The sequence below is a fragment of the Drosophila mojavensis genome, unplaced genomic scaffold (genome assembly GCF_018153725.1).
Source record: "Drosophila mojavensis isolate 15081-1352.22 unplaced genomic scaffold, ASM1815372v1 contig_74, whole genome shotgun sequence".
In the NCBI taxonomy this organism is placed as follows: domain Eukaryota; kingdom Metazoa; phylum Arthropoda; class Insecta; order Diptera; family Drosophilidae; genus Drosophila; species Drosophila mojavensis.
In genome coordinates this window covers 22,637,081-22,655,307 of record NW_025318899.1, presented here as the reverse complement: position 1 = coordinate 22,655,307, position 18,227 = coordinate 22,637,081, and the positions used below count along the sequence as shown (strand labels likewise).

At 37.0% G+C, this 18,227-nt stretch overlaps 3 protein-coding genes across 3 annotated transcripts in view; 1 reads left to right on the top strand and 2 right to left on the bottom strand.

Moving 5' to 3' along the window:
• The window catches only part of LOC6583358 (adenylyl cyclase 78C), a 49,462-nt gene extending 46,245 nt beyond the window's left edge, over positions 1-3,217 (bottom strand). The window contains exon 1 of the mRNA XM_032731223.2: positions 2,591-3,217. The gene's annotated coding sequence lies outside the window, so the exon portion shown is untranslated. The remainder of the gene's footprint in view (positions 1-2,590) is intronic.
• Positions 3,218-4,349: 1,132 nt separating this feature from the next.
• LOC6583357 (phosphate carrier protein, mitochondrial) lies at positions 4,350-6,524 on the top strand. The gene is made up of 4 exons (XM_002008991.4): positions 4,350-4,446; positions 4,721-5,163; positions 5,236-5,576; positions 5,642-6,524. Exons 2-4 carry the CDS (start codon positions 4,756-4,758, stop codon positions 5,985-5,987), a joined length of 1,095 nt encoding a protein of 364 aa, XP_002009027.1. The 5' UTR covers positions 4,350-4,446; positions 4,721-4,755; the 3' UTR covers positions 5,988-6,524.
• On the bottom strand, positions 6,373-17,191 carry LOC6583356 (protein phosphatase 1 regulatory subunit 3C). The gene is made up of 6 exons (XM_002008990.4): positions 16,607-17,191; positions 16,216-16,375; positions 13,356-13,712; positions 9,060-9,266; positions 8,682-8,994; positions 6,373-8,614 (listed from the first exon to the last, which is right to left on the bottom strand). Exons 2-6 carry the CDS (start codon positions 16,305-16,307, stop codon positions 8,441-8,443), a joined length of 1,143 nt encoding a protein of 380 aa, XP_002009026.1. The 5' UTR covers positions 16,308-16,375; positions 16,607-17,191; the 3' UTR covers positions 6,373-8,440.
• Positions 17,192-18,227: the final 1,036 nt, after the last annotated feature.

Genomic DNA, 18,227 nt, shown 5'->3' with positions numbered 1-18,227 from the left:
TGATTGATTCAATCATGGGAACAACAGCAGCTTGTTCACGAATGACACGAATGAAACATATTTCATTCCCCTCTCATCCTCAACCTCATCCCCATCCTCAGCCGCCAACGCCTCCGCATTGGCATCTCGCAAGACACGTCAATGTCAAGGCTGTTCGAAAATGTGATTGTGACCCTGCGTCACGAGTGACGGATAATTTGCCCCGAGTCTGCGACTAGTGTCTGACACTTTGTCTTGCACTTGTCATCCGACAGAAACTACTTCTAAATTCATAAACATTGATTTATACAGCTGAATGGCATATTTTAGCGTCAAAGCCTCAAACTACTTAAGACTCGAGTTACAGAACGTGTATAGAATTTAGGATTTCCTACTGAAGATTTAGTTTTCCTTAAGTGAATACCCGAAGGAAAAATCTTTGATCTATATATATTTTTAATAAGTTATATAATCTTAATCGTAGTGATAAGCTGGCAAGATAACTAAGTTGATATAGTATAGAGTATCATTATCTTATTTACCAAGTATAAAAATAATAATAAAGTCAGAATATCATATCTCAATATATTATGTCTATAAATCTATAAGCTAAGATAAGCTAAGATCTCCATCTAGGAAAATAGTTTTTCTCTTGCAAACAAAGAAATGCTCGTAGGCCCATTACGAATCTTTCGCCAATACTATGCTGGGTATCTTCTGGTCAATAACAGTCAAGCGAATGCTATTTAAACGAATCATAAGTCTAGCATTTAATAATGTTTGACTGGCGTCTGCTCGTACACGTTTCGTGGCAGTTGATTATGTAGGCCGAGCAACCCCAAGGCTCAGTTTGAGTCAAACTAATCTCGCAGGTGTTCTAGTTTATGCGATTACATGCCTACGACCGACATAATGCGCCAAATGGCTAATTAAGAACTGCAGCAGTCGCATTTGAATTCTTGTCGTCCCGATTGCTAGTCATAGCCATTAGTCATTCGACAACAGGACACAGGACTTGCGTGTTAAATTATTGCGAGCCATTCACTTGATTATGACATAGAGCACACACACGCACACACACACACACACTCTTGCTGACATACATCCACGTAGACAATTAGCCAAAGGCGTGTCCGCAGACTTGGCCTTTGTTGTGTTTTTTTTTCTCCTTCTTCATCTATTTTGTGTATTTCTTTTGAGTTTCGCATAGTTGCGACTAGTGGGAAATGTTTCTTGCCAAGTTAGTTAACTCAAATTAAATGGCAATACAGAAAAACTATCAAACATTTCGATATATTTATATTTATATATAGTTATGTATATTTATATTTATATATTTAAGTTTAAAAATCCTTTTATAAGGCGCATAACTATTAAGGAACTGCCTAATTCTCGTTCAAAGCTCAAACACAACTAAAGTTGAAGTATTTTTATATTCTTCCAAAAGCTTTATTTGATTATAGATTCCCCTTTTGTTGTCATTGTCTTTTGGTACAGAGAGACAGACATATATCAATATTCTTTTGACTTGGTCAATGAATGAAATGATTATGCAGCAAATTTATATTTTCGCCACAAATATCTGTTAACATAAAATCTCTTTGTTAGTTTGATTATAATTAGAAGCAATTCCCAGATATTTTGAAAATTTTACGCAGCAAATTTTTGGCGCAGCTTAAAAATAATCAAGGAGTGGACGCTTGGCATGGCGATGCGCCTATTTTTGGACACGGGTTTGGGGTCAAGAGCTGGCCAAGAGTGGTGAATCCTCAGCCAGACGACATAGCATTCGCATGGCATCGCATCGCCTCGCCTGGTCGACCAGCCCCCGCGGCGCATTGTATTTAAAAATTGAATGTATTTTCGTTACTGCCAAGTTTGCCGGGTTGGTCGCTGGTTTTGGGGCGCAGCGAGGCTGCAGTAATGCGCATTGATTTTCATTCGAGCCCATCCATCGATCCGGCGAGCTACTGTTTACTACTAAATGAGTCAACTAAATCTTTAGCCCAAACTCGAATGGGAAGAGGAACGGGAACGCGCGCTTGGACTCGTACTCATACTCGAACTCCAGTTGGATTGACGCGAAAATACCTGCGAATATTGTTAATTTGATTTGGGCGCGTTGAAACTTTTTAATTAATTGCTGCGAGTCCGAAATGTTGCTTTAGTTGCTGAGCTTCTAGTACATACACCCACATACACACATACATATACAACTGGCCTGCGTGTCTGCGGATGTGCAAGTCTTGACTACTAGAGTTTGGTTTCCATCATTTTGTTTGGCCAAATGTCAAACGTGACCCAAAAGTTGTTAGCTCTTCCCTGGCTCCCACCGGACGTGACAGTAATAGGTCATGCTTGATTCGATTCGATTTTTCCTACGGTTGGCCAAAAAAACTTTTTTTATTTGATTTTGATTTGATATTTTTTATCGCCAGAATTTTTGGCAAACAAATCTGAAAGTCCGTGTTGAAAACTGTTTACTTTTTATGGTTTTTAGGTTAATCAAATTTTGCCAGATTTGCCAGAGAACTGGAAAAATTTTCAGAGTCCGGAGCATTCGCTATATTTGATAATATTTAAATGAATATTTATTAATAAAAATACTTACTTTGAATCCATAGTCTATGCGGTTTCCTACATGATTTGTTGTAATTGATTAAGTTATATTTTATATATATGTATATATTAAATAAGTACATATATTTATACACTAACTAAATTTGTAATAAATCAACACTCTTACATTGCACTAGTATTACTTTTATTTTGCATATAATTATTTATATATTTTCACGAGTATTTTTAAATCTCAAATATATTTTTATTATTCACACTCTACACTTATTCAATTTCTTATATTTACTTTATTTTGCATTTTGAGCTAATTGAGTTTTCGACAGGCTTAACTGGGCAGATAATTAGTTTTTAATTCAATTTGTCAAAACTTCACTCATTAAATTAATTTCTTGATTTATGCAGAGAATTTGAATTCAAGCTTGGTTTCGCGGATAACGCACATACATTATTTCCTGCGTGCACTTTGGACATTATTTATAAATTCTTTGAAATAAATTAAAACGTAACCAATTAACACCTTGCGACGCTAAGGAAAGGCAAACTTCAAAAAGGCGCGCTTCGCCCTGGCAAGCAGTCATCAAAGTTATTTCAGTTTAACTTTGAATACGAGGCAACGCGTCGTATACTCAACTTCCTGCCGCACTGCGACGCGTTCTAACGGCTACTGAATGGTCGTTCGGCGTTTCGCACGCCGACAGCCAAACAACGACGACAAAGATGACGACAAAGACAACACAGGCGGCAATATTTGAAGCAACAAGCACTTGTTCAGGAGCGGCTCGCGGGCTGACCCTAATGGTAAATGATGTCCATCACTGTTTAAGCACTGACATCATCTTTATATTCTATGCTAGCGTTTGTTTGGCAACGTGTTAGCCGCGCAATTAAATGTCTGCTTAATCAAATAAACTGTTTTATCTCAGCGGCCTGTTAACATCCACGAAGTCGAACCACCTGTTAACAGCAGCAGCAACTTAACTATTAACAGCAGAAAGCGCTGTTGCATGAAAGCTTTTGTTTTTCATTGTAGGTAAAGCTTTTAACCGTTTCTGTAGCATACTTTTTTAAACAACATAAATAAATATCTGTACATATGTTATTACCCGTATATACCGCGCTATATACCCACAATTGAAAAAAAAAAAAAAAAAATCATGTGTGGCGATTCAGTGTGACTATATATGTTCTTTTAAATAATAAATTCAAACTGAGGGTCTTCTCATCTATTATATTGATATTACTTTAATAATATATTTAAGAACAACAAAAAGTCGTAGGGTGTGCTTTATATTTTATGCAATGATGCAGCTATATTATTATTTCTTAAGTCTGGTGGTCTAGAATGATTTTAATATATTTTGAGTACAAATTCCAATTTCTATATTGCTATACATTTTAAATGCAAAGTTGAGCGCGTAAGTCATCAAAGCCTTTCATCGTTTATGTTATCGATAATTATTAAAAGTATCAACAGATATCAATGTTGCAATCGTGTAAGTCTGTTTTTGTAAGTTAATTTGAATACTTGAGACGGCTGGTTGCACGAGACGTAGAGCATCGCTTGCTATTCCTTGAAATGTAAATTGTATTTATATTAGTACAAACCAATAATACTCACGCATTACCTGCGACCGAAGCCTGAATCCTTTTGTTCTCTGTGGAGCTAAATTCTAGACGATTCGGGGAATAGATAATCCATACTCCTACTATTGTCACTGACCTACATATTTTGACGATATTGCTGCCCCTCCGCACGGTTCTTTGATTTAAATCCAAGCTTGGTATTTTTCTTGCCGACCTTTTGGTATATTTGCAATTGTAGTTTGCGGTCACACTACAGCTCACTCTTTGAATCTTATTCCTCGCCACGCCACGGACGGCCACTACGTAAGTGAGAAAATAAAATGTAATTTTAATTGCGTAAGAGAAATAAATCACATGCTCAAATAGATAGAATATTTGTGTTCAAATTTTTAGTTTTCATTGAATTGAGAAAATGTAAGCCAATTGTCTCCAACAAGCAACCATTGATACTCAGATGTGCATGACACATTATGTAACTCACAAGTGAACGGTGAACGCTGTGAAAATTCGCTAATCGCGCAGAAGCAGATTTAATTATAAAAACCTCTAATTTTGCATTTTCCTCTGCTCTTTGCAGCTCGGACGCAATATTAGACACAAAAAGAAGACAATATGTTCTCGTCTTTTTTTCAAGCCGCTAAAAATTCGCCATTCAAAACGCCATTCAGCCAAGCCCAGTGCGATGAGGGCAAAGCTGTCGGCCAGTCGTCGGCTTATCCTGCGGTAGGACAGTCTGGCCCCGTTGTTGGACGTGAGATCGCGGCCGCAGCAGCAGCGTCAACGGATTCTTGTGAGTTTGGCAGCAACAAATATTTTGCGCTGTGCGGTATTGGTGGCATTTTGAGTTGTGGTACCACTCACACATTTGTGGTGCCATTGGATTTGGTCAAGTGTCGCTTGCAGGTGGACCCAGCCAAGTATAAGAATCTAGTTCATGGCTTCAAGGTCACGGTAGCTGAGGAAGGTGCTGTTGGTCTGGCCAAGGGCTGGTTCCCAACTTTGATTGGATACTCGCTGCAGGTAACTGTCTTAACGCTTACATAACATCAATAATCGTTAAATCACTCACGTGTCTTGATGTATACATTTCAGGGTCTCTGCAAGTTCGGTTTCTATGAGGTGTTCAAAATTAAGTACGCCGATATACTTGGCGAGGAGAATGCATATTTGTATCGTACCTACATCTATCTTGCCGCATCGGCATCTGCTGAGGTATTCGCTGATATTGCGCTGGCTCCGTTCGAGGCGGCCAAGGTTAAGATTCAGACAGTTCCCGGCTATGCTAACACATTCCGTGAAGCAGTACCAAAGATGTTGTCGGAAGAGGGCATCGGAGCTTTCTACAAGGGTTTGGTGCCATTGTGGATGCGTCAAATTCCATACACCATGATGAAGTTTGCGTGCTTCGAGCGTACTGTGGAGCTTCTCTATAAGTGAGTAGGACAATGCGGACGTTGGGAATTTTGCTGAATTTACACTCTTTTGTTTTGATTGGCAGATATGTGGTGCCCAAGCCACGTACAGAGTGCTCTAAGGGTGAACAGTTGATAGTTACCTTTGCCGCTGGTTATATTGCTGGCGTGTTCTGCGCTGTTGTGTCGCATCCAGCTGATGTGGTCGTTTCCAAGCTGAACCAGAGCAAGGGTGCCAGCGCCGGAAGCGTTGTCAAGTCGCTGGGCTTCATGGGCATGTGGAATGGATTGACACCACGTATCATTATGATTGGTACACTCACTGCCTTGCAATGGTTCATTTATGACGGCGTCAAAGTAGCTTTGGGTATTCCCCGCCCACCACCACCAGAGATGCCCGCCAGCCTGAAGGCCAAGGAGAAGAACAAATAAATGGCTCATAATTACTGGAAACAATGAAAGCAAACAACTAAATCTTTGAATTAAGGTTAATTCAAATTCAAGATCAACCCAATAGTATAAAACGGGACGGCAAATCTAAATTAATGAGTTAGCGAAGATAACATACCATATATTAATTTAATTCTCAATGCGTGTGCATTTGATTCGCATTTTATTTATAATCAACTTTCGGCTATTATGCATTCCGATGTTACTAGTTGAAATTTTTCATAATGATTCCAAGAAAACTAATTATTTATCTAAACTAATTATAATGTACTCCATTCCAAAACTACATTCATACTATTAGTGGTCATATGTATGTTTACGTTGATAAGCCTACATATACCCTAAAATGTCTTTTGTATTCGATATCTATTTGTATGTTGTTTTTCCAAACTCAATGATAATTACCGATTAACAGGTCTCAGAATATGGTATGTAATAGATAATATAATACAACGCTTAATTGCCGCATAGAAAATTCCACAGACATTGAATAAACTAAAAAATACAAACAACAGTAAATATTTGAATTTTATTTGCGCATTTGGCTGTTGCATACACGAAACGCAGTTTGTTCAGTATATTAGACAGTTTACCTTTCAGATAACCCGTGAACCTAACCGGAAATGCTGCTGATATTTGAAGTTCATTTACGATTTCAGTCTTAGCTAATATGTAAAACAATTTCTTAAGAGTGCGAACTTGAAATGTCGGTTTAATAAAAGGTATATAATCATCCATTCTTCTCCATTTAGAAGTCTACCAAAGTCAAAGAATGGACTATCTCAGTAGCAAAACGAACAATTTTCTAGTTCCGTTCAGCTAAAACTATAACTTTCACCTCAAATATTAGCTCGTGGACTAATGAATATATAAGCTTGGCTAATCTTGTTTTTCATGAATTAATATAATAAGTTTCGGTAATAAAAATATCTGTACTTTGGTATGGTACACCATGATTACACCTTTCTTGAACGGTAATTCTTTCTTTTCATAGTATACATATACATATATTAATATGCGTAAATAGTTCACCAATAAGTAGTCCAGCCCCAGGAATAGCATACAATCTGGGTTAATGCATTTGAAATAAAAACAATTGTATATCTTTTTTTTTTTTTTTTTTTTATATATATTTAATCATTGAAAATAATTATGTAACATATTGGTTCGTTGTATCATAATTTCTGTGTACATATATTGGGTTGTAGATGGCGTTTGTTAAAAACTAAATAATCATTAAGTTTTCTAGAAGAGAATTAGTTTTTCTCGTCAGCTGTTAAGAAGCCGGGAAGTGGTATTGGGGCTTATAATTAAATAACCGCTAGGCACTAGAGCTAGGTATTTTTACAAAACTAAACGCGTAGGTAATGTATAAATGTATTTAACAGGCAATTTTCTGGTGCATGATTTATCTATATTGTATACACATATCTGTTTATATATGCATATATAGATATATACGTTCTATGTACAAATCGCTTAATTTCTAGGTTTCAAAGTCGGGTTGACACGCATGAAAACATTTAGAGACACAGATCATTTATTATGAGTGATGTTTCGAATCATGTTTTGACTTGTAGTATATTATTTTATTATGACGTGTTTTTATATGAGGACGTGTTTTCCATAACAAGCCATTTCAGTCTTAGAGTTTCAAATAACCAAAATAATAATTAACAAAAAAAATTCTTATAAAATTTTCTGTGCAAAATCTTAATTACTAAATTTTTGTATATTCTTTTAGAGTTTTTGTTTTTCTGTTTCTTCATTTGCATATAAAGAGAATTTCGAAACAATGGTTTGCTAGGATAACTCACGCTTTTCTTTATAGTTTTTCTTTTTTTCTTTTTTTTTTTTAATTTATTATTACTTGAGCTGTTTCGTTTTTAAGCTAATATCAGTTTAGATGGTAGACAATCACACAGGCATACAGGTAAACATAAGAGTACAGAAAATAAAAATTGATATCGATATCGTGACACAATCAAACGGACTACAACAAATATTTTGGAGATATGTATATGGGTATATGGATATGGACCTTGAAATTCAATGAGCTTCTTCATATTCTTTTCTCTTCCTTCGCAAAACTCAATTGTGCTTAAGATAAAAGTAGTTTCTGTTTGATTGTATGTAGAAAAAAAACCTCAACTCAATGGCACCTTACCAGATTCTGGCTTAAGAAAATGAATGAGGTGTGGTACGATAAAAAATTACGAATTGTCGCTCTCAATATTGAAGGACGTAACATTTAGAGGCGATTTCTGGGTGGAGCGCCATTCGGCATGGACATTAATCAAACTCCTCGCGCAATCGAACCATCGGGAGAATCACAATTGATCCCAGTGTCCGATCCAGCCACAGACCTGCTCAGCTATACGATTAGCTCGCACTTCTATACTATATTTAACTATGTATATAGATGTATATATGTTCTACCAATATGGCGTATTTGGTTCCTGGGTCCAGTTGTTCTGTTGTGCTTTGGCAAGTGCATCGGTTAAAGTGGATCGCATTTGCTGGCTGGAACTACGATTTTGACCCTTATCATAGGGCGACAGGGCATTGTAGTAGAAGGGCGATCGTTTGCTGATGGTATAGTTTTTACCCTGATAAGAGATAGAGATGGGAGACATGTTACTTGGATAATTCTTGGATTTTGTTCCAGGCACTTACATCATTATTATCCCAGAATTCTTTATCATTTGTGCGATAGCAAATGCAGAATTCCAGACGCTTAGAAGATGGCGGCAGCGTGATCTTGAATGAGAATGTATCGAAGACAACGTGGGCGCAGGTGGCGGGGCCGTAGGCCCTGGCATATGTGCAAAAGATGTCCTGCTGGCTCTTCCAGTTGTCCCAGGTGACGCGCACAATGACTTCCTTGGCGAAATCAATGTTCTTCACCTTGATGGTGCCCACCACAATCGATTCCTCATCCTTTACAATGACATTCTCCAGCGAGACAAAGTCACGTTCGATCTTTTGTCTGTTGAGCAATATGTCAATGGGTAAGTTCATGTAAGTTTTATAAAAAGCGGAGGTTTATTTTACCTGAATGTCAAATAGTCGGATGCTGGCTGCTTAAAGTCCACGGTCCACTGATCCGGCGGATGCGGACTGACTAGTCCCTGTGTGATCTGCTCCAAAAACTTCATGCTCCAGTATGGCGGCACATTCGAGGGCTCGGACATCACGCGCACCTCCGTCAAAGACAGACCCTCGTCGTCAGCAAAGATCACATGCTTTTTGGGCAAGTGACTGAAAATAATAGAGAAAATAATAGAGAATTCGATTAAAGAGAGTGGCTAAGAGACTTCATTTGATTTGTAGCTGAAGCAGCTGGTTGCTTGCCAAAGTTCCCAAATATTTAACTAATTGAGAGGGATAGAAAGAGAGAAAGAGAGAGAGAGAGAGAGAGAGAATTTTTGCATTGCAGTCTTGAACCTATCCTTATCAGCTCTCGTGTTTTGGACCCCCTGTCTTTTACGATTGTTATTTTTACTTTTATGCACTCAAGTTTATTGTCTTTTTTTTTTGGAATTAATATTGAAATTGCGACGTTGCATTTGATTTGTTTATATTTCTTGCTTTTATTTTTAGCAAATCGATGTTTAAATTTGACAAACACAAAGTCAATTGGGATATTTTTTTTTTTTTTGTTTGTTACTTTGTGACCTGCGTTGGCAGGGAATCGAGCTAATCGGAAGCTGTCACCGCCCATTGCCAATAATTTGGCATTTAAACATTTCGTTTCTTTCCCTACAAAAAAGACATTTGAATCTATAATCTTTGTGGCAGCCTTGTATACTAAAAGACCTGGTCAGCTTGTATTGGCGTCTAATGAGATTATTTGTATTTCTTTACGTTGCACAATGTAGACAGAAATTTCATGTTTATTTTATTTTTAATTTTACGTCACAGTTTAGTAGGCGCAAACAAAATATTTCTGTATATATGTATGTATATATATTGTGCTATTTTGGTAGCCACGTACCAGATTTTTATCCAGAAAAATAAAAACAAATAAATAAACGGGAGACAGCACATTGCATTAAAATATCTTATTTTATGACAGGAAGTCGACATATTTCTGCTATATTTGGAGATAAGTACATTATACCCTTTTTTTCGTATACCCCTAGAAGTACACTCTGCTAAAACTCGTAAGTGTATGGGCCAGACCTTTCTATCGCAGCTACTAGAGATATAAGTATATATATAAATGTATATATTAACTGTAAGAAAGAAGGCATGTCTATTGCAGTGATAAGATTAATATTTATCAAGCAATTTGTTAGGCAATAAATTTCTTGTATTAAAGTTTGTCATAGAACTAATTGAGCTGACAGGCCCCATAGAACTGTCTAAGAAGTCCATTTCACACAATAAATATGCTAAAAGGTAATTAAACATATTTTTACTTTAATGAATAGCAAATAGAGTAATATGGTAGGAATATGTTTGTTTATCCCTCTCTCTCTCTCTCTCTCTCGCTCTCGCTTTGTGGCCAACAATTGCTATTGTGGCTATTTGCTAAGTTAACTCAGTTTATTAGTCTGACGCCAATATCAAACAGCCGGCTGTTCGAGCTGCCAACGTTTGCTGATCGCCGATCGCTGATCACGCGCTGAAGGCGTGTGCACTAGTCTGTCTGCCTGCCTGCTTGCCTGGTTGCCTGCTTGCTGCATTTTCTTCAACAGGTTTGGCTTTTTATGAATTTTTTGCTCGATGTTCGGGCGATCGATTCGATCGTTCGATCGTCTCTACTTTGTGTGGGCACCGCCTCGAAATCTTGTCTCGTTTTTTACGCGTTACCGGTGTCAACTGCTGAATTTGTGGCTGCGGCGTTGTCGCATATCAAATTTAATAGATTATAATTTTTCCGATTTTCCAGTGCACATTTTCCATGCCGTTGCCAGACGGGTCTTATAGGCCAGCTTGGCTTGAGGAAGCAGCGAACATGGAAACGAGTTTACATTCCTTTTTTGTTTTCTCTTCTTCTGCTTCTTGCATGTATTCATTTACATATCTATATATATGATCGCATTACCCCCAAAATAAATGCATATGGGTCCGGTTGATGCCCAGGCACAATAAAATAAGGTGCGACTGCTTAATATGCACTGCACAAAATGTAAGAGAAACAAGTTTTCCAAAACAAAGAAAAAAAAAAAGGGATTACAAAAGCGCCTCCAATTTTAGAAAATGATAAGACAGGTATTTCAGGTGAAACCTCTTCCGACACATAGTTGGCTTATCGACAGTCCTTATGTCCGCTAAACAGACATTTATATGAATATGACCTTCTCAAATATTGCGTCCGACGGTCCGTCTGGTGACCTTTACATACAGCCTTGTCCGAGTCTTGAACTCATAATTACGACAAGGTGGTTCCGTCTTTAAAGTCTCGGCGCTCTTACTTTTACTTACGCAAATTGCTCACGCTTTGCGGAGAGCGCACAAAATTAGATTTTACGTGGGTGACACAATAATTAGTTGAAATCATAAATATATACATATACATATATGTGTATATATATTATGTATGTGCATAGCTGTGTATTACATTCAGAACACACATTTACAGATTTCGTTTTTGAAATCTTTTCGATGCTGTAGCACATCAGAACACGTGAATGGCGCATGCACAATCTATCTATAAATACTCACTGCCTACATCTACATCTTATGGACCCATGTAATTATGTATGTACATGTGCATGTGTATTTTGAAATATGCTTTTTATATAGCCGAAAAGTCGACACGGCGCAATTATCAAATTTTTAGTTTTGTGAATTCTGTCGTCTGTTCTGTGGCCTTGGCTTGACCTGGCCCGTGTCTGTCTCAGTGAACTAATTAAAAGTGTGGCATGTCTTGACAGACTCGTGGAAGGAAGTGGAATTCTGATTCTGATAAATGACACCACAATTAACGGGTGAAGGAATCGAAATATTTTAAGAGCTTTCAATCTATAATCGCCGGTTTTCATTACAAATATATGTAAATGTAAATTTAACTTAATGACTTTTTATGACATTCACTTAGCTCATAACGTCAACTCGATATATTCGGCAAATTGATGTAGAAGGTCTTTCAGCGAGATTCAAATTGAAATATCAGTATTGAAAGTAAGAAATATGCTAAGTTCTATTGACCTAGAAATTCTTCAATAAGATTAAAACTATTGATAAATATCGATTCTAGAAGATTAAACGATGGGTGTTTTATATAAAAGTATCTCTATTGAGATCACGATAAATATAGATTCAGAAATACCAAACAATAAATATCGAATAAGAAATATCTTCTAGGGCGCTTTACATTGAAATGAAAGCAAGGTAGACTTTAAAATGAACAATAAATATTGAGTTTCCAATGTCTATAAAAGGTTAAGTTAGCCCATACCAATCACGACTCTTAAATAACTGCTATTAAGGTATTCAATTTTATACAGGGTATCTGCTAGTCACATACTTTTGACTACCTCTGCACCTGCAGTGGATGTAATTAGTGCAATACACAATCGTAAACACACTCACTCAAAAAGTATTACTAACATATGTGTGTGTGAGTGTGTGTGTCTGGTTTACATTGATAATAGGCATGCGTGTGTGCGTGTGTCGCCATCGCTTTTAGGTGATATCAGCTGGTGTTTAGCCTCGTCTAGACATGGCCTCACCAAAAATAAAATCTCTATAAAATGAGCTCCAACTGATCTGTGTAGTTGCGCCGTATTTTTCTTTTATTTATAGCCAGTTTTTAAAATGCCAAATTCAAGTGCATTGCGAATCGAAAGCGAAATTTTAAATGTAAAAAATAAAAATATAAGTAAAAATAAAAGCATAACAAACACTCTCTGACACTGTGAATTCTTTGGAAGATTAAAAATGGTAATGACCGGATTTGTAAACTCTCTTCCTTCTGTTATCTCATTTCATATTTTGCTATCAGATATTTCGAGTACATGTTTGAGGTTATTTGCATATGTCGCATCTAGTATATCTACTTTTATTATGTACTCTATCTCGGCGTCATGCGGTCGCTGTGACGTCCATGGGATCTATAAGGCCAGTGCCAAACGTAATATTTCGATTTGTTTTCGATTTGTGTGTTGGGTTCTCTTGAGTTCTGGCCAAATTTGGCACAAACGACTTGGCCGAGTCTACATTCCTACTATTGAATTTCACTTTTAATCAGACTCGCAGTTCACATGCCCCCAACCGCAATCTAGTTCAACTTGCGGTCGGGGGCGTCAAAAAAGTCGACGGCGCCATTGCGACGTGACGTCAAAGGGATCGAGACTCGGATTACCGAGACATTATGCAATCTGCATATAGTCAGCTTACCTTTGCTTGCAGCTGGCCAATCCGTCCGAGTCGCTGCTTGCTTCTGTTGGCTCCGCACTCTCCGTGGGAGCGGCATCTGTGCTGGGGATGCTGGGGAGCTGGTTGGCTTTGTGCAGGCAGGATTTGCGGCTGAGGCACGATTTGGGCTGTGTGTTGAGCGCTGGGGCAGAGACCATGCGCTCCAGGTAACTGCGGCCAGAGCGGCTGCCCACGCCGAGGGGCGTGCCACCTGTTTTGGCGGGCAGCTGTTGGCCCTGGGCAGCGTTGGATGCGTTGTTGACCATGGCTTTGGAGGCCAGAGTAACGGCTTGAGGGCGGCAATAGCGCGCACTCAGGCTGTTGGGCTCGTCATTGTAACTGCAAACAGAGCAAAGATCAGAAATTTCTACATGAGTACGTCTGTTATGTACGTCAATCATATCTGTATAATACTTCTATAAATACAATATATACATATACAGATATCCGTATAGGTTCTTAAATAATGCGCGCATTATAGCGGCAATCGTACGAGCTTGGGGCCACGCGGCGCTCACGTTTACTTTCTTTTTATCAGCTTGATAAGGCTGTCTTTATTCTGATCCGTCTTTTATTTCAGTGAGATAATAGCATGGCATTGTTCAGTGGCCATATACATATTTACATACCTACATATACATTCTACACTATCTATAAAGAAATAGCGCCAGGCTTCTGCTATTATTATTATTGATAAGCGCAAAAGTTGTTGAATCTATTACGCACGACCTCTGCTCTTGATTTGAATAGTACCCCGTGGATAGGTTTTTGCCTATATATGTACATACATATATACACATATGTCTAAACATATTTACATATGCTTGTGTCTATTCAAATATGTTTTACTCTCTGGCTGTCATGATTCATCATAGAGCTCTAATTTTGGAAACACCATGGGATAGTATTCAACTGTTTGCAATTTTTTCGTTTTTTGCTGATTCATATCAAAAATTTTATTTCGGCTAGACATAGGCTAACTATAAAGTCAATGCCTGATAAGCCAACTCTTACGATTTTTTCATCATCTATGGAACTAAATTTTAATTAGTTCATTGCCAATTAGAGTTTGTTACTTTACAGGTGATAACAAATTTCTTTTTAGTGGCAATCAATTTTTAATTGTCACTATTTATGAAGTCCAATCATATTAATACAAACAGCAATTATAGGAATGATGATGATAATAAAAATATATTAATGGGAATACATCTAATAAATAAAACATAAATACTAATATAAGTGTAATTAAAATTATATTGATATTAATAAAAATAAAAAATATGTCAATATTAATTATAATAACATTATTTACAATACCCACAGATCTAGTTAGAACAAAATAATAACAATACGATTTTTGAGTACGCTTAGAGTAACATAAATCATTTGAGAAAATACCAGATCTTTTAGTTCGACTGAGATAAACAAATTTATATTTTCAGTAACTGCGTAGGTTTCTTTTTTAGGCCAGTTGCTATTTATATTATTAACTATATGTTGTTTCAGACGATTTTAGAATTTTTATTATTCATATATATAGCTCGAATATTTTCTGATATATTGTATAGCTATGGCTATTAAAAATGTCAGCTGATTGATGCAACAAATGTCTGCGCAGCAAATAAAGCTTCTAGCCGACGATCGAGCATGGTTCGAGGCAATTGCTCCACAGACCCCGTCAAACAGTTGGGAACCAGTAAATTTCACTCTCTCATAAAACTGATATTTTTTTACTCAAGCGAAATTCTGGCTGTCAAGTTTTGCTCTCGAAATCTGGGCAAAAAAATAAAAATAATAGTTTGTTTTGATTATGCCATTGCCTTGATATAGAATGCTTTTTAAATGCTGTTGTCAACCGAAGCAGAGGCAAACATATTTTTATTTTATTTTCGGTACATTCGCATTGCGTCCTATCTATATGGAGGAAATTTCATTAACCCTTTTGCACCTGTTGCAGTACCTTATGGCGTAACGCAAATTGTAGTCTGTCGTAGATCCGACCTTAGTAATACTTCTATGTATTGTATAAGTGAAATATCAATATTTATCCATATGAATAATCAGACAGAGACTGAAAGGTAAACATCCATATTTACTTTAAATACTGTATAATGCAATCGGGCTCATTGTTTATATTGTATTTTAGGAATGAAGGTATTTTGTAACGGCTTTATTGAGTATGTCAAAATGGAGACGTCGAGCTCTTAGCACAGTTTCATTACAGATTAGAGATAAATAAATGTGTATATCTATAAACAATTTCCTTGCATTTCTGTTTATATTATCTTAAAAATGTATTTCACTTGGGTATTACTTTTTTATGGTAGGTCTTACTGATGTCATAAATAATATCGCATATTTTCCGATTCGTTATTGATTATGTATGTTATGTAATTTAATCTATATTTTAGACCTCAAAGAATTTCATTTTTATTTTGTAATACACCATTTATCAGAGATTTACTTAATCAATTTAACAAATGTTTTCATTCCGTTTTTTTCCGTAAGACACGTAGGCAAAATTTTGAATATATCAGAAAATATTTTTCGCTATCTAATGATAAGAGAAATTCCACAATTTATATTTAAGACGTGAGGTTAACTCGAAGACGGAGAAAGTTTTCGTTTATAGCGTTTTAGCAAAATAGAGAATTATTTTTAGGTGTACCTATACTATCCACAAAAAAAAGAATAAAATTAAAGAATAAATAAATATAATTAAAAACAATTGAATTTTGATTCGTTGCCGAATCTCGTGTATTCAATTGAATTCAATTAGTCAACCCAATTTCCTTTCATAGTCCGAAAATATATTTGTATTTTATTTTATGAAACTTACTTCAGGGGTTGACGTTGATGTCCGCTCATATAGTCCGCTAGGAAACTAACGGGTGGACTGTGACTGAATATGGGTGGACTGTGCGAAATCATTTTATAGATGGATTTTCTCTATAGATCTCTAACAAGGAACTCTGATTGATTGTAATTAGCAGCAGGGCCTGTAAAATTAGAACAGAAATTGATAAGGTAAGAATCTTAAACGAAGCGTAAAATGTTAATTGGAATTAGCTATAAACAAAATGCTTGAATGCAAACGTTTATAAAAAGCGATTCTAATTAGGATTGCAATGGAATATTTATTATTTTATGGCAATATTTGTATACTTTATACAGTTTGTTTATGTTTTAGTGAGCTGCTGATCAACATGGGTATTGCCTCGAAAACTTACCGTTGCTTTTTTATGACTTTGTTGTGTATTGCGCTCTCGTTCCTTCTCTCTCTTTTCCTCGCACTCTCTGTGTCTTCTTCTCCTGCTCTCCGTTTATATATATATCAATCTCTCTGTATTAAGGAACTTTTTCTGGTATCACTTTTCTTTTTTAGCCCAACTTCTTCTTAGAGATTTCTTTTCATATGTGCATCACGCGCGCTGTTCATGGGTTTGGCAACGCGCGTCAGACAATGAATTTTGGGTTGTGTAAAGATTAAAACTTTTATTTATTTTTATTAAAAATTTCAAATTTTCAACACACAGGCACACACAATTTTGGCAGCACCGCACAAAACAAAACGACAAAACGGATTAACAATAATTTAAAATTATTGAATTATTTCCCCCTATTCTTTAGGAAGTAAGAATTCGCGCGTTTTTCTTCTTAAGTTATATATGATGTTATGTTATTTTTATTTTTAGTAATTTATTTGTGGTTTCAACGACACGAGCAATTAGGACCGCATCGCGTTTTGTTATTGCCAGTTGCACTCCGACTGTGAGTACCGTTCGCCTCGACGACTCAAAGACGAATAACTGATGTTGTTAGAGCAGCCCGCCGCCAAGACTGGCGGTCGGGCCTACCCAACCAACCACTGCGATCCCAGCAGAGAGCGCTGAGCGCTGTCGTCGTATGCTCTGGAAAGCGCTCGCTCTCTCTTGCTCTCATTGGCAGCCTCTGCCGCCCTCTCTCGCTGTGTCCGTTATTCTCGCTGTGAGCGTGTGGCTGCATTTTAATGATAGTGCAGCTATATGTAGTTGTTGTTGTTGTTGCTGCTGCTTTTACAGTTGTTGCTCTGGCGTTCAGTTCAGTTTAGTTTAGTTTAGTTAGGCTCGTTTGGTTTGACAGCGATTTTCGTCAGGCTAGGCGCCGCCACAGAGCCAAAGTCACTCAGTCAATCAGTCAGGCTGAATGGACATGATCAGCGAGCAGCAATGATCATTAGCTCGTGCGCGCGTTTTCGAAATTTGTTGTTTTATTAATAAATGCGAACACTCGTGCAACTATTCACACACATCGCAACACATTTAGTCGTTATGTCAAACAACTTTCCATATTATTAAGAGTGCCTACGTCTGCAGTTTGTAGCCAGCTGTTTTGCTTTTTTCTTCAATACGTCATCCTTTCCCCAGGTCGATAAAAAAAAACAACAAACCAAAACTCACCGAACGAGTACCCACTCAATCGTTTGAGTGCCCACAACTACTTGCTGACGTTCCAATGGTTCGAGTGGTTTTCCTTTGTAAGGTCTGGGGGATAATACATACCTTCATACTTACATACATAGTTGGCTGCAATCGTGTAACCCATACACCTTTACGGCCTACGCTTTTCTTTATGCAATTTATGTAAAACGTAACGTAAAACGTTGTCTCTGTCGAGTCGAAAGCTCTAAATCAATTATGCTTTTTTGGGGGAATTGTGTAAAAGTTGTCGCTTCGTAATCTCCTCTTTTCATCGACTTTCTCATGCGCTACGTTTAAATGCAGCTGGCATATTGATTGTGAAACGTGCATGACACAATCGTAGTGCTTAAAATTTTAACAACTAAATAAACAAACACCTGGAATACGTTTA

Bases quoted from the DNA above. Each gene is read 5' to 3' on its own strand.
- LOC6583356 (XM_002008990.4), bottom strand. From the start codon at position 16,307: ATGATTTCGCACAGTCCACCCATATTCAGTCACAGTCCACCCGTTAGT. The intron at 13,713-16,215 runs GTAAGTTTCATA...CTCTGTTTGCAG, and splicing joins CATCAACGTCAACCCCTGAA to TTACAATGACGAGCCCAACA. The intron at 8,615-8,681 runs GTAAGTGCCTGG...ATCTCTTATCAG, and splicing joins AATTCTGGGATAATAATGAT to GGTAAAAACTATACCATCAG.
- LOC6583357 (XM_002008991.4), top strand. From the start codon at position 4,756: ATGTTCTCGTCTTTTTTTCAAGCCGCTAAAAATTCGCCATTCAAAACG. The intron at 5,164-5,235 runs GTAACTGTCTTA...TATACATTTCAG, and splicing joins TGATTGGATACTCGCTGCAG to GGTCTCTGCAAGTTCGGTTT. The intron at 5,577-5,641 runs GTGAGTAGGACA...TTTGATTGGCAG, and splicing joins ACTGTGGAGCTTCTCTATAA to ATATGTGGTGCCCAAGCCAC.